Source organism: Tinamus guttatus, unplaced genomic scaffold, assembly GCF_059628265.1.
Source record: "Tinamus guttatus ecotype Peru unplaced genomic scaffold, ASM5962826v1 Tinamus_guttatus_pri_ptg000125l, whole genome shotgun sequence".
NCBI lineage: Eukaryota > Metazoa > Chordata > Aves > Tinamiformes > Tinamidae > Tinamus > Tinamus guttatus.
Window position 1 is genome coordinate 1,632,802 of NW_028288659.1, and position 13,740 is coordinate 1,646,541.

Genomic DNA, 13,740 nt, shown 5'->3' on the forward strand with positions numbered 1-13,740 from the left:
CCTTTATTTTCCACTTTCTAGCCCCCATAAGGTCAACCTGTCTTGGGAAAAATGTCCTCCTAACCCTAAATTTGATTTCAGTTTATCCTTTAAAACATGGAAAAGGCAAACAAACCATATACAGGGAAAGACGAAAAGGGAGAAGAAGACAAAGCCAGCATCCAAAGAATGTAAAAATAGAAAATGTGGAGCCATTGGATTTTTAAAACATTTGTAATGTCCAGGTGGTGCCACGTGACAGAAGATTAGCAAACTAGTACTTTGTATTTAAGCACTTTGTATTTAAAAAAGGCTTAAAGGAAATAGGATTTTGGCAGCTGTGGATTTCTTGGTCTGGTCTGTGAGATAGTATGTCAGATTTAAGATATCACTTTAGTGGAAAGCATAATAGCAAACATGACTGTAAATGGTATATGCTGAAGACATTGGAGAGTAGATTAATCCAATGTGTTTCTTTGACAAACAACTGATTTTCTGGACAAAGGACATGCAGAAAATAATTCTGGATGTCAGCAAAGCACTAGGCGTAGGAAATTGCCAGATGAAACTAAGAGGGAGAAATCAGTACAGCAATCATAAATGTGGGGCAGAATTGGCTAATGCAGATATTAATACTAACCTACAGTGCTGAAATGGGAACTGATGGGCTTAAGGAAGGTTATGAGTAAAGTTTCCTGAGCCTGCTTTTAATTAATGTATGCAGTAATGACCTGGGCACAAACGGTAGGAGTACACTAGCAAAATGTGCTGAAGCTACAATAGCAAGGCATTGTCATTAGAAATGAAGACCAGAATATCATGCAGTAAGAAAAAGAACTAGATGGTTTGACCAATACAGACAGGAAGAACTGTCACAGTAGATCTTGGAGAGTTACAGAAGGACTTCATGAGCTGAGAACACTTTAGTGGGAGAGAAGAGAGGATGAAAAAATAGGGGGTTTATTAGAAGATCTAAAGCAGCTGTGAACTGCCAGTGTTGCTGTAAAAAGAAATGCAACACTAAATATCTCAGACAAAGGATTTTCAGCAGATAACAGGGAAGCATGGCACTGAAATGTGGTGGAAATGGAAAGAATATTGTGGAATGGGTAGAACATACAAAATGAATACTGTTCAGACAGAATGAATTCCTGGAGACTTCTGATATTTCAGTGTGTGAGAAGAGTTTTGCCCAGTCTTGGCCTGATGTTACAGTGGCATTCCTGTACAGCAACTTCCATTTCCTTTTTTTCATTTTGTGTGTTGGCTATAGTCTCCAAAGACATAGTAAGCATCACTGCTGCAGTGGTTGGCTCTGTGTGAGGAGGGGTAAAGAAGCTGTGGCTTGTGAATGGAGATGGATGCCTGGTGGGAATTCAAGGGAATTCTGGATGAATTCAAGTAAAAGAAAGGTGGATAAGTAGTAGTGAATAAGTGCATGTGCTGGAAGGGAGGAAGAAATGGGTAGTATGTGAAGGGTTGCCAGGTGATAGGAAAGACAGAAACAGCGATATGCATATTTATGAATCTATATAGATATATAGGGAGATAAATATATATTGATACAGATACATACTTTTAGTGTGTGTGTAAATGTATATATGGTTAGGCATAAGAATGGCTCACCTGCTTCAGAGTCCAGGAATGGGTTGTCTGAAATCGTTACCCCATTTCTGTCCCATCCGGGCAGCTGTAACAACATCTTAAGGCCTCTGTCGTAGTAATTCCCGTGGGGACATGTCCTTGGCGCTGCCGTAAAGGAGCTTGCCTGGCCTTCTCCTGGGAAGCAGGTTCTGACAGAGGCTGTGTCCCTCTCCTGCAGCTGCGTGGTGGATGAGATGGACTTCTCGGGCATGGAGCTGGACGAAGCACTGCGGAAATTCCAGGCCCACATCCGTGTGCAGGGGGAGGCACAGAAGGTCGAGCGTCTAATTGAGGCTTTCAGGTAAGACAACAACTTCTGCAGCCATCCTGTTTCCTTCGTGCTTTAATGGGGTGGGAACAGGGAGCACACTCAGACAGTAGCAGTGGATGAATGGCAGGGACCTCCCTTCCAAAGGAGCTGAATATGGAGGTGCAGTGGAAGCACAAAGTCCCCTGTCCATGCAGAGCATGTCCTTGATGGATGCTCAGTGGCATGAAGGGCACAAGATCCAGGCATATATGGCTTCACAGGGCAGAGTGGCACCAGCCCTGACATGCCTGCCTGCTTGGGACTCCCCTTTCACTGATCACTCAGAGGAGGAGCAGTACTGGGGCTTGTAGGGCTGCTGGGTCTGCTCCCTTTGTGCACCTGGAGGAGTGTTTTGTCCTTAGCAAGGTAGGCTGGAGGAGACACCTCCTGCATTAGCCTCGTGTAAAGAGACCACCCTGTGTTTTTGCCTGTCTTGTCCTTGGTTCCTGAGGACAAGAAGGCTAAAGTTTCAAGAGTCTGCTTCAGCCACTGGTGAGTAAAAAGGCCTTCAGAGAGCAGTCTGTTCTGTCTAGTTTTGTGAGAGGTGGAGAGATCCCACTTGCCCTTCTGGAGCAGGCTGGACTTTTAAGGTCTCCATATTAAGCGTGTGTATCCCTCCTGCTGCAGCCAGAGGTACTGCATGTGTAACCCAGATGTGGTCCAGCAGTTTCATAATCCAGACACCATCTTCATCTTGGCCTTTGCAATCATCCTCCTCAACACGGACATGTACAGCCCCAATATCAAGCCTGACAGGAAGATGATGCTGGAGGACTTCATTCGCAATCTGAGAGGTGAGGCTCCGTCTTTGCTTTGTTTGCTCTCTTGCTGCTCTAAAACCCACTGAGGAGAAAGCTGTAGCCAAAAGTTAGTGAAACTGCCTTTTTCTATGGCCTCTGTGCTCTCTGTGAGTCAAAGATGGAGGAGGCCACTTTCAGCTGTAGTTTGGCACCTAGGACTGAGAAAGAGGGAAATCTCAGCTTTGTCCTCTGCAGAAAGCTGTCCAGGCATCTCAGAACTAGCTCAACAGAAACACAAGAACTGCATTATTTTCCTTGAGAGATAGTTTCATCTTTTAATAGATCTCACTGTTTGGAAGCAGTCCATCATATTAAGTTTTTCTATTGCTCAGCTCTGTTCTTCATAGACCCTGTCGGATTGTGCTAAATAAGCCTTTCCTTTGCTTGCTGCTTCAAAAATATTAACACATTTCCCTTCAATTCAGTCTAAATTTTCCCTTTCTTAATTGTTCACAAAACTTTTAGTAACTGTTGGCCAGACCAAGTTTATGCATATATTACATTTTAACAATTTTTGATACATTAGTTCCCCAAATCAATTTTCTTCTCTTTTTCAAAGTCCTTCCCATCTTGGTAATAGGTTGTTAAAAGCACTTTTTTAGATGTGGTCATGACATGCTTATACATAGAGCCACTGCCTCATCCTTCTTCTCAGATCTGCTACAGCAGCTTAGTGTTGTTGGCCTTTTTGACATCATGTCTAGACAAAGTATTGTCTAATTTCCCAGCTATGCTCAGTCCTAGGTCAATCATCCTCCAAATGTGAGGATGACTGTCCTTCCCATTGTGAATCCCTGTCTAGTTTTAAATTCCTGTAGGTTCCTTTGTCTTTTTTCTTTGTCCTCATGGCTATTCAGACAGTATCATCCCTGCCTCCTACACATCCCCCAGTCTGCCATAAACTTCAGATTGGAATAATGTGCTGCCGAGGCCCTCTTTGTGAGGATGCTAAATGGCACTAATATCTGACATCATTACCTTTGGTATCACAGTAGATAGATAGCCCAAACTCATTTTTTTTAATCGTTTTGTTTGTTGTTATCTTGCATATAGAGTTGCTCAAAAAGCTTTCAGCACAGTTACAATGAATTCAGCCACCATGAGTATCACTCACTTGCAGTCTGTAACACACCACACCTCGTTAGAGCCAGGCCCCTGTATACACAAAGGCAAATGGTTCACCCCAGAGTGACCTTCAGCCCAACACTCAGGTCAGGACTTCACTGGATAAAGTTATAAAAACCTGAGAGTAGTCGGGCTGCATTTGCAAGGATGTGAGCAGGAAGGCAGGAGATAACAATGCTTCTTTGTTCCTCAGAGCTCTTCCCCTGCAGGGTGGTACATCTCAGACCAGGGAGCGGGAGGGAAAGCACAGAAAATCAACATACACTGATTGGAGAAAAACATTTCAGGAAGAAAGATTAGCAATTTAATTTGTAGTGTTAGGCTAAGGGAAGGGTGAAGGAGAACTTTTCCGCTAAGTCCTGCAAGGATTGGACAGCAAAATTTGAAAAATTATCTAAGGAGACCTAAAAGAAGGAAAGGACAGATCCAAGAGAGAGCCATCAAAGACAGTGTAACGGGAAGATATTAAGTCAGGGAGACGTCACAGAGGTGAAATAGAGTTCACCAAGCAGACAGGAGAGCTGGGGCTTGCATTGGCAGGCAGAGCAGCTAGAGCCCATCAGAGATCTCCTCCACCTCTAGCAGTTATGATAATATGAAATCAGCACTGGAATTGCTGCTGAATGGCCCAAGATGCATGAATATGAAATTGTGGCTATAAAACTTCAGGGAACATGTGGAAAGGAGTCGCCACGCAGAGCAGTGGAATAATGAAATCTTCCGCATTGGCCTTAGAGGTGTCAGTCTCTCCTGCCAGTGCATTAGGTGTGTGAGAGTGAGAGGGAAAACAGCCTAAAGAAAAGGATCACTTTTAGCCTTTCCAGTGCTGCCCAGTGCACAGGCAGTAGCTGATGTCTGTCAGGGATCACCAGTTCTTCCCTTCCTTCTATCCCCGTTTAGTCTGCCCCATGTTTTCTATGTTTGGCAGGGGTGGATGACGGTGCTGACATCCCACGGGAACTGGTGGTGGGGATCTACGAGAGAATCCAGCAAAAAGAGCTAAAATCCAACGAGGACCATGTGACTTATGTCACCAAAGTGGAGAAATCCATAGTTGGAATGAAAACGGTGAGCATCCATACCCCTGCTGGCACCCACTCACCTCTCTCATCTCTATCTCCCTCACTGATTCCTCTTTTCTGGCTTCTTCCTCATTGCTCCTTCTCTTCCTCTTCCATATAACCTTCCTTGTCTGTCTGAATGCATCCACTCCTTTTTCTCTCAAAATCTAACTTTATTCCTTGCCTTTCATTCTTTCTTTACTCCTTGAATTCTTCTCAGCCAGCGTTTGTCTTAGCTGGTGCAGTAATTGTTTGCCCAGAATCTCATTGCAGCCCCTGCTTGCTCATGCCTCAGTTGTAGCCCTGCAGTGCCCCAGATTCTCAGGTCATGTGAGATGCAGGAAGCAGAAGGGAAAGTGAGAGAAAATAATCTCACCAATCTCTAATGAATTCCCCAGGACCTCCTGGGGTTAAGATGACCCCAAATACAGAGACACTTTCTTTAACAGCCGTCAATGTATAATGCAAAAGCATACTGCTTAAGCAAACCAAGCTGAGTAATCTCCCAGGAAACCCCACAGTTGTCTGGGGGTGACAGAGGATGAGCAATCACCCAAGCAGAGGTACATGAAGACAGGATCTGTGGTCAGCAGGGTTGCCTAGAGCCTGCTCCTCTCCTCTGATTTGTCCAAGTCACAAAATCATGGATCTATCTCTGCTCTTGAGCCAGCAGGAAAACTCATGAGGAGGAGACAATTTGAGTGGGCAGAGCTGGCTTTTGCTACTGCCACGGGGCAGGCCAGTGAGGGAGGCGGTGCAGAGCCCCACGGGAGACCCTCCCACGAGTGCCCACTCCTGTGTGCCTTTTGCAGGTCCTCTCCGTGCCCCATCGCCGGCTGGTCTGCTGCAGCCGCTTGTACGAGGTGACCGATGTGAACAAGGTGCAAAAGCAGGCAGCTCACCAGAGGGAAGTTTTTCTCTTCAATGACCTGCTGGTGGTGAGTGTGTTCTGGCAGTTGGGCACCACAGTGATAAAGCTAGCCCCACTACCGATAAAGAAGTCCTCTTTCCTAAGAACAGGCTGTCTCCTGTCCCATAAACACTTCAAGACAATGCTCTGGATCCTTTGCTGTTAAAAACAAGCCAAACCTAAAATTTCTCTGATCTTTGGAAAAAAAAAAAAAAAAACAGATCCACACCCCACAGCCATCCAAGCAGCATCATTGCTCTCTCTCATCTCTTTGCAACCAGGGAAGGTTAATTTCTTTCACTGTTTGTACGATGGTAGGCAGTGCTCTCCCATGCACTTCAGATCTTTGCTGCCAGACACTTTAAAGCCACTGTCTTTTACCAGTGCAAAGGTAATAGCTGCTCTCTGTGGGAGAGTAGATAGTACTTACTGGAGCCAGGAATGTGTATAGCACTTTTAAAAGTGTGCTTTCCTGGGGACCTTGCTATTGAGTTCAGACAAGTTCAAGGGAAGGCACAGGCAGAAGGGAGCAAGCAGAACAAGGGGAAAGTTCTGCATTAAACACTCGAGGAAAAGTCCTGAATGTTATGTCAAAGGCAGACTGTGGCTGTTCCAAGTATCCAGCCAAAGCGAATTCCGTGTGTAGGAGCAGTGGAGAAAAGAGCTTTCTCCACCTCTTCCTCAGCACCCATTTATAGGTATGAGTGTGGGGAGGTGGTCTGATCCTTGCTTTGTGGGGTAAATAATATCCTTGAGACTAGCACTGAAGGACTGAGGGTAGCACAGCATGCAGACTGTTTGTGCTAGCTCTCAGCTCTAAGGTATTTCTGACAGGTTTCCCTTAGTTTTCCAATCTGGCCCTTGGCAAGCAGAATGACCCTTGCAAAGTCAGAAATTTGAGCATCAAAAAGCCAGTGTCCCTAGGAGACAGAGAGCTGAGTGGGCCCCAGGGCTACGAAGACAGAATTTCAGAAGTGTTATTACAAGTGCAGCATGCCAGGCATTTATCTGGGGAAAGAGCCTGTCAGTCACCAAGCATTACTCCCGTATTCCAGTAACCAAGCCTGCAAATAAGTCTTTTTTGCTTAGTGCTTTGAGTGGTTTGCATTGTTCTTGCGTTCTCCTGTTCCCCTGTGCCTTGCCCAATGATACATCTCTCCTTTCAACAGATCCTCAAGCTTTGCCCCAAGAAGAAAAGCTCCTCAACCTACACATTTTGCAAGTCAGTTGGCCTGCTGGGGATGCAGTTTCATCTCTTTGAGAATGAATGTAAGTCTGTCACTCCATGACAGCTTGGAGACATTTGGCAGGGAGGAAGAAGAGGAGGGAGAGGGCTTTATTACCCATTTTGATTTTGCATCAGACCAGGAATTCCATCAGGGATAAAAGTGGGGTGGGGGGTCAAGAAAACCAATGCGTCATAGTGAGGTGATAAGTATGCAGTACACTGCAATGAAAAGGGGCTCCTGGTGCCTTTCTCTAGTCCTGAGCACCCACAGAAGTGGTGAGCTTGAGCTCCTTCAAGTAGACTGACTTGTGGTGGTGGCAGAAGGGTGCCACTGGGGAGGGATTAGGCAGCCAATCCCCAGATATATCTCACTTAGCTCTCAGGAGCTGACTGTATGTGGAGAGCCTTGTTGACCAAACTGCTGCTGCCTTTAGCCCCTCTCCCCTTGCACTACAAATCACAGCAACCCGCAGCTCTAACTTTGAATTAGACAAAGGCTCAAATGCTGGTGCTGCCTCTTCCCAGTGTCCCATGGCATGCTGTGCTGAAAGCTTTCCGAGACAGAAGTAGAGCCCTTGGAACAGCACCCACCAAAGCATGGCGAGAGGCCAGCCCTAGTCAGCCTGACCTTGATGGTCTGGGCATAGAGCCATGATGTGTCATGACTGGGGTTGGTTGTGTGGTGGAGGAGTGCCAGAAACATGGAGGCTCCCGGCTGGCACAGGCATAGGCACTGCATGGCTGTCCCAGCTCAGCGTGGCTAATGATGCCCGCCGAGTTTTGGTGAGCACCTGCAGAATATGCTGCAGAGAAGGGAGAGCGCAGCATCTTACATACGCTGTTTACTCCTCCACAGATTCAGGAGGGCTTTCCAGTACCATCTCTATGATCAGATTCTCTAAGTCAATGTTACACTAACTCTAAGGGCAAGAGTTTTCTGGTCATGGCACCACCGTGTCTGCACATAGCAGAAAAGATGCAGTTTCATGGTGGTGATCGTGCTTGCTGCTGCAACCTGGCCACTATGTTCATTCGAAGTGCTGCAATGCTGTAGGCTTCCACAGTTTGCAGTATGGCAAACTGAAAGTACACCATTCTTCTGGATTTGTGTTAGGCATTTTCTGTCCTGGACAGGTACCAAAGCAGGCAAGCTCTCCAGCAAGAATGACTAATGCCTTTTTTCTTGTGTTGACACACTTTATTTCCAGATTACCCCCATGGCATTACACTGGTGACTCCAGTTTCGGGCTCAGAGAAGAAACAGGTACTACACTTCTGTGCTCTGGGTGCTGAGGAAATGCAGAAATTTGTGGAAGATCTGAAAGAGTCAATAGCAGAGGTGACAGAGCTGGAGCAGATACGAATTGAATGTAAGGGCCTCTAATATGGTTCAGATCACAATGCAATCACACTGCTTATGTCCGCAGGGGGAGAAAGGGCAAATGAGGTGGATTCTTCAGGAACATGGCCAAAAAGGATGAGTTGTAGAAGTCTGCATATGATTGTCCTTGTGTTCACCAATAGAAAAAGCAGATAGCATCTATGACTACCTGCCAGTGGGAGAACTGGAAGAATATAGCTACTTACGATGCTATGAAACAGAACCCACAGTATGGTGTCCTGAAATAGTGAAGTCTGAACAGTCTGATCAAAGAGGTTCTTCTTCCCATATTCTTTTGACTATGCATATATTATCTGTAGCATCTGGGAAGTACAGGGAAGGTCTGCTAATCTTAGCAGAGCCATCCTCTCCACGAGTGAGAGGACACTCATGGATGGTGATGATATCTGGGACACAGGCTGTCTGTATTGTGCCCTTTTGTGGAACCTGATGGCCTTCAGTGTGAACTGATGAACCAAAGTAGCTAAGCGCTTGTTAGTGGTCCCTCCTGTGCAGCAATAACCTGTCCTGTGTGAGTGCAGGTCATACACACAGGTGTATGGAGATATTTAAGTGATTTCACAAGTTAAGTCCACTCTGATTTCTGTTTCTCTCTTAATTGATCGTCTCTTCCTCCTTTCTTACCACCCTATTATCATTTGCTTGCATTAATTCCCCTTGCTGACTTCACACATTGTTCTTTCAGTATGCCATTGCTCTTCCCTCCATTCCTCTCCTCATTCACTTCTACACTTCTCTCTCACAGGGGAGTTGGAGAAACAGCAAGGGGCAAAGACTCTCTCGTTAAGAACCAATGGAGCCCAGATGGAATCGCAGTCTAAGCAAGGGTCGCCAACAAGTAAGAGAACAACCACCTTCTCTTGGCCAAGTTATGCTACCTTTACAAATGTGTTCTTATTGATCCCTGTGGGAACAACTGATAAAAGAAGTGACCAGTTTTGGCCTCAGTTATAGAGTGGAAATATGAGAATAGTGTGCATTCTTCAGGTATGCTAGAAAGGCCTTTAAAATCTCATTACCTAGTCCGTAGCTGTAACATCAGGCAAAGAGGGGTTACTGATGGAGCAAAGTGCTATGTGGTAACTCCTTCAGACCCTGGCCTGCTTTTTCTTCTCCGAACTGATTCCACACAAATCTGCACTGTTTTCATCTACACTTGTACAGGAGTGTGTTTAGCTTCTCTTGTGTGTTGCATGGCTTTGTGTCCTTGGTTTGGATTATAACACAGCAAAATGAAGTGCAGTAGTGAGGGATTACCAGCTCACTAGATTGGCACTAAGATCAGGACCTAGGGATAGGAATCCAAAGAGGTCTTTTCCCTATACCACTAAAGAGCTATCAGGTTGCAAAAGGGCATGGATTTGATCCTGGAACTGAGAGTCTTGTTGGACCTGTTACCTCTGCTTTGAGCTTTCCAGTACACAGTATGCGAGCCAGCTGATTGATGACTTGAGGTATGGACTTCATAAGTGAGATGTTTCGTTTTATTTCAAAGGCAAGAAGGACTTGGGAGAGAAGGTCTCGGACAGCACAGTGGAGGTAAGTAGAGTGCAGAGCAGCTGAGGTAAGTTATTCCCTCTCACTTCAGCTCTTCTCACATTCTCTGTTGTTTCTTTTCTCAGGTTTTAATCAATGCCTCCCCAGCCAGACTGACAATTTTACCAATTTCCAGAGATACAATTAAAAGTTACTGCTAGGACGGGTAATACAACTTTCAAATCCAAACTAAACTTCAAAGCATTTTCAATCCGTTTTTATAACTGTAACATCCCTCATGGACCAAGCTCCCAAACGCTGTGGACTAACCCACCCTACTGCTTATGGGGAGACTGAGAGCCCCACTAAAGAATTCCCTGACATGCTAACTCCATGCAGCATCACATGCAAACTCCTCTGCAGCCCAGCTTCCCTGCACAGTCTCTGCAGCCCTAACTCTCCATCCCCTTTAAGGGGATTAAGCATGGCCTTTGTACATCAGAGACTTTCCCTAGAGCTTTGCCTTCCTAGGTAGGGAGCTTGGCTGTCCCATGTGCATCTGTCTTTGCAGGGATGTCTCACATCCAGTGGGTTGCCCATATCCTCACAGGCACCTATACTCCTGCTGCCTCCGAGGAAACAGGAAAATGCCATCTTTACACAGAAAAATCTTATCTCCTACCTTCTGCTCTTTCGTTGTCTGGAATAACCCCATTGCCCCAAATTTGCCATTTCCAGAGCACTTCTTGTCACAGTATATTTACTTGAAGAGTTCAACCTTTCTTTGGGGACTGGGTGCTTCTGCTTTTGCATTCAGAGCACCCTGTTTTCTGAGCAAATATTGACAAACTTATGCCTTGATATGCAGTGAGTCTGAGCAACTTCTCCACTTGAGTAGGTACAAACAGCTCATCCTTCTCCCACCCTTATGGGTTTTTTGGCCACCTCACAACTGCTCTTTCCTACTGATGCTGCCACTCTTCCCAATCATTGGCTCCATAGCCAAAATGCACTCTGTCAGGGCACCTACAACTGTCCCATGTACACCGGCCTAGCTGGAAGTGCCCTGCCAGCCTGCAAAGACTTGTGTCCCACGTAGGATTTGTCACTTGACTGACGTTCTGTTTAGAGAATCTTGCTCTGCTTTGGGGTCTCATCAGTTCTTGTCCTTGCCAGGAGGAATTATGATTTCGGGCACCATTTTCCTGCTGTGCATGCCCTTTGGGGACCTCCAGACCAGATCAGCTCCCCTTTCACAAACCAGATTCAGCAAGCTCCCTTCTGTGGGTGACCACATTATCAGCATCTCTTTGCGGGGATCCTGCTCCTTCCCTCCCCTCTTCCAATTGCCCAAGAAATACTCCGCCAGCAGAAAAGCATTTCCATTTCTTTGATATTATCTAATCTGCTACCATTTCATCATGAATTTCTTTTATCATTGTATGAGCTAGAAGGGCATTTTTTCTTTCTTTTTTCTTTTTTGAAAATCATTTCCTTTCACTGACAAAACCATCAAATGGATCAGAGGGAGCTGCCTTTTTGCCTGATGTCAGATTTCTGCCTTTTCCTTTGTAAACAGATTAGCTGGTCATGTGGTGTACCTTCCTACTCAGAAAGGCAGGGAGCTGGGAAGGGTTTGAGTCTCTCTGTCTCTCTCTATCTCAGATTCAGCTACCATAATTTTGCTGAAACGTACAACCTCGATTATTTGCAACCTTGCTCTCCAGCCCGCCCTCCTTTCTGCTGCTGGGGGCAAGGTGCAGACCTTTGGGGCCTGCTCATTAACATGAGAATTCACTCCTCTGCTTGCAGAGCTGATTCGTGCTCCCTGTGCCGTTTGGATTATCAGAGTTGCATTCCATTGGGAATGATGGCCTTGCTGCCTTTGATGTGATGGAAAAGACAGGGGCACTTAGGCCTAGATGGGGGTGCTGGGGCTGTTGGAAGGGGGGAGCCCCCAGAGGCTGTGCCTGTGCTTTTCTCTTTGTTTTTTTGTTTTTTTTTGAGGAGGGAGGGTCTAGTGCATGGGAGATTCACTGGTGGGAAGGGTTCAGGGCAGCCAGCAGCAGCAGATGGGAAAAAATGTCTTGTAACATTTAATGCTTCTTTGACTGTTTCTAAACTAGGTGTCAATTCACAACAGGCTTCAAACGTACCAGCACAACTCCGCCCTGGGGCACGAGAGTGGAATGCAGCCCAGCACGCGTCTTAACACGCCACGGGAGCGGCTGGAGACAGCGCTGGTGGCCTCGCACCCCGCCTCGGCGGGGACACTTGTACAGTGCCAGCAGATTGTCAAAGTCATTGTCTTGGACAAGCCGTGCCTCGCTCGCATGGAGCCGGCCCTCAACCAGACTCTGACGCGCTACGTCACCTCCGACTCGTGCACCTCCATCCCCTGTCGCAGCGCGGGCAGCGGGCTCCCCGGGACCCCCATGAAGCTGGTCCACCAACCCCCCCTGCCGCCCCCACCACCTCCTTACAACCACCCACACCAGTACTGCCCCCCCAGCTCCCTGCTTCAGAGGCGCAGGTACTCCAGTGGCTCGCGCAGCCTCGTGTAGCCACACCACCAGCACCAAAACAGCACAGACCTACCCCTCCCCTGCCCCAGCACCTCCTCGGAACCCCTCCTGCCTACAGAGATCTAGTTTGTGATTTATTTTTTAGTAAAAGAAGAAGAAAAGAAAAAAAACGCCAACCAACCTAACTCTGGCCCTGTCTCCCCTTGAGATGATGCTAATTGTGAGGAGCCGTCTGTAGAAACTGCTGACCTACACGCTCACACATCCTCACGCCCTGCCAGCCCAGCTGGCCTCCTGCACTCATGCTGGCCCCATGTAGCACTTTGTTGCCCTGTTCCTGAGAGGCTTGATGACCTGCTGCTTTCGAGGCACTGTGTCTTCCGTTTGCTACTTGACCCCCTTCCCCTGCCTTGCATTTACCTGGCCATAGGTTTATACCTAACCCAAAACTTCAGCAGCTTCAGAGAGGGACAGGCTCACCCATGCCAAGGCTCAGCCTTGGCTCACTAACGGGGCTGGAGTTCCCCCTGCCACCGCTGCTGCTGCCTGCTGAGCTGGAGCTGAGAGTTGTGCCACTTGCCACGCTTCTCTTCATCGCTCGTCAATGTTATCTCCTTCCTGCAGCACATGGTTCGGGGCGAGGGAGCGCACCGAGAGCATGAGAGGAGGAGAGACTGCCCTGAGCTGCAGTACAGCACAAGGAAGGCCTCACTCTGAACACCAAAACTGTTTCTGTTGTTACACTGGAGCATTGTACCAAGAGACCTCTGCTGTGACCTAGCACACCTCATCACATGTAAATACACCTATATGGTAGAGTATGTATGGAGCATGCTTACTAAAGGAAACACCAAGCAGTTCTGAGGGAGCAGAAGAGAGATATTCAACCCTGGGACCTTCCTGGGCTGGATGGGCAGTTCTCCAAAGAGATGGCATTAAGAGGTGCCCTCCCACCCAAGCACACATACACTGTCACACACATGTGCACACACACACTCACACACACACACACAAGGATGGTCGTCTTTGGCATGAAAGACACCCACCTCTGCTTTCCCCTTGTACTGGTTTGTGTTTCCTTCCCACCCTGTTTTTCATATTCTCAAAGAAAAAACAAGTATTATGTTCAGCTTGAGAGATGGGTGATCCCTTTACTTAGCCTCTTTCTCCTGTGTTAGAGAGAAAGGGCTCTTTAGAGACTATCCACACAAGATCCCAGCTGTATCCCCTTGCCCCATCAGCCCTTCCTGAAGGAAAGCTCCACACACACTAGCTCCAAG

General features: G+C 47.0%; 1 protein-coding gene across 3 annotated transcripts in view; it reads left to right on the plus strand.

The window, feature by feature from the left end:
- Positions 1-13,287, plus strand: part of IQSEC3 (IQ motif and Sec7 domain ArfGEF 3) — a 99,500-nt gene extending 86,213 nt beyond the window's left edge. Inside the window, exons 4-13 of one of the 3 annotated variants that reach the window (XM_010211177.2) lie at positions 1,802-1,924; positions 2,561-2,727; positions 4,787-4,926; positions 5,732-5,857; positions 6,999-7,098; positions 8,266-8,427; positions 9,205-9,297; positions 9,955-9,998; positions 10,082-10,161; positions 12,062-12,189. In XM_010211177.2, coding sequence (XP_010209479.2) covers positions 1,802-1,924; positions 2,561-2,727; positions 4,787-4,926; positions 5,732-5,857; positions 6,999-7,098; positions 8,266-8,427; positions 9,205-9,297; positions 9,955-9,998; positions 10,082-10,156 — 1,030 coding nt within the window. In that variant the 3' untranslated portion in view covers positions 10,157-10,161; positions 12,062-12,189. Of the gene's footprint in view, positions 1-1,801; positions 1,925-2,560; positions 2,728-4,786; positions 4,927-5,731; positions 5,858-6,998; positions 7,099-8,265; positions 8,428-9,204; positions 9,298-9,954; positions 9,999-10,081; positions 10,162-12,061 lie in introns of all 3 variants that reach the window. The other 2 variants (XM_010211179.2, XM_088521552.1) reach the window with 2 other exon arrangements.
- The last annotated feature ends 453 nt before the right edge of the window (positions 13,288-13,740 follow it).